Source organism: Myotis brandtii, unplaced genomic scaffold (assembly GCF_000412655.1).
Source record: "Myotis brandtii unplaced genomic scaffold, ASM41265v1 scaffold26444, whole genome shotgun sequence".
Taxonomy (NCBI): Eukaryota; Metazoa; Chordata; class Mammalia; order Chiroptera; family Vespertilionidae; genus Myotis; species Myotis brandtii.
The window spans coordinates 843-1,804 of record NW_005360059.1 but is presented as its reverse complement, the minus strand read 5'-3'; the positions used below and the strand labels follow the sequence as shown (position 1 = coordinate 1,804).

At 52.4% G+C, this 962-nt stretch overlaps 1 protein-coding gene across 1 annotated transcript; it reads left to right on the top strand.

Annotated features, from left to right (window-relative positions):
- The first annotated feature begins 82 nt into the window (after window positions 1–82).
- On the top strand, window positions 83–421 carry LOC102248529 (protein p13 MTCP-1). The gene has a single exon (XM_005868130.1). The coding sequence runs from the start codon at window positions 83–85 to the stop codon at window positions 419–421; it is 339 nt and encodes a 112-aa protein (XP_005868192.1).
- Window positions 422–962: the final 541 nt, after the last annotated feature.

The following is a 962-nucleotide window of genomic DNA, read 5'->3' as shown; positions in this document are numbered from 1 at the left end:
CCCCTGTCTTTCGATGCCAGGACCGAAGTAGCGAGAGTCTCTGAGAAGCTGTGGCTGTTGCTCCTTGTACCACGGAGGGGTCATGGCCGAGCCCCCTTCGAAGGTGCACCTCACCTCGCACCCCATCTGCCTGAGGATACGTTGGCCCTCGGTGTACCAGGACGAGAACCAGCGCACGTGGCTGCATCTGGTCATGGAGACAGGAGGTGTCCTGCGAGTACGGTTGCGCCAGGAAGACATCCCCAGTGGGCCTATCGCACTCACCTCCTGCCCTCTGACTGCGAGCACCATGCCTTTGCTGTGGACGTGCTACCCTGGCAGCAAGTACCTGGACTCCATGGGCCGGTTCTGGCGCATCGTGCACCACATCAAGGAGAATGGCGTGGAGGAAATGATGCTTGAGCTGATGAAAGACTCGTAGGACACGTGATGGGGTCCCTGGCTCTTGTCAACCTGAGTCCCAGTCCTGCTGTCCTGGCGGTGGGACTTGGATAGTTCTGTTCACATTTTTACTAAGCTCTGTTATTCTATCTGCCACTCCATGGGTGCGAGGGCACATTGATGTCTCTCTCTCTCTCTCTCTCTCTCTCTCTCTCTCTCTCTCTCTCTGTCTCTCTCTCTCTCTCTCTTTTTTTGGTCTTCTTCTTCTTCTTCTTCTTCTTCTTCTTCTTCTTCTTCTTCTTCTTCTTCTTCTTCTTCTTCTTCTTCTTCTTCTTCTTCTTCTTCTTCTTCTTCTTCTTCTTCTTCTTCTTCTTCTTCTTCTTCTTCTTCTTCTTCTTCTTCTTCTTCTTCTTCTTCTTCTTCTTCTTAGGGCACAGACAAGAATTAACCAATGAGCCCTCACTTGTTTGGCTCAGTGGACAGAGGGTTGGACTGTGGACTCTGGAAGGTCCCAGGTTGGATTCTGGTCAAGGGCACATGCTCTGGTTGTGGGCTCGATCCCCAGTAGGGGGCGTGCAGGA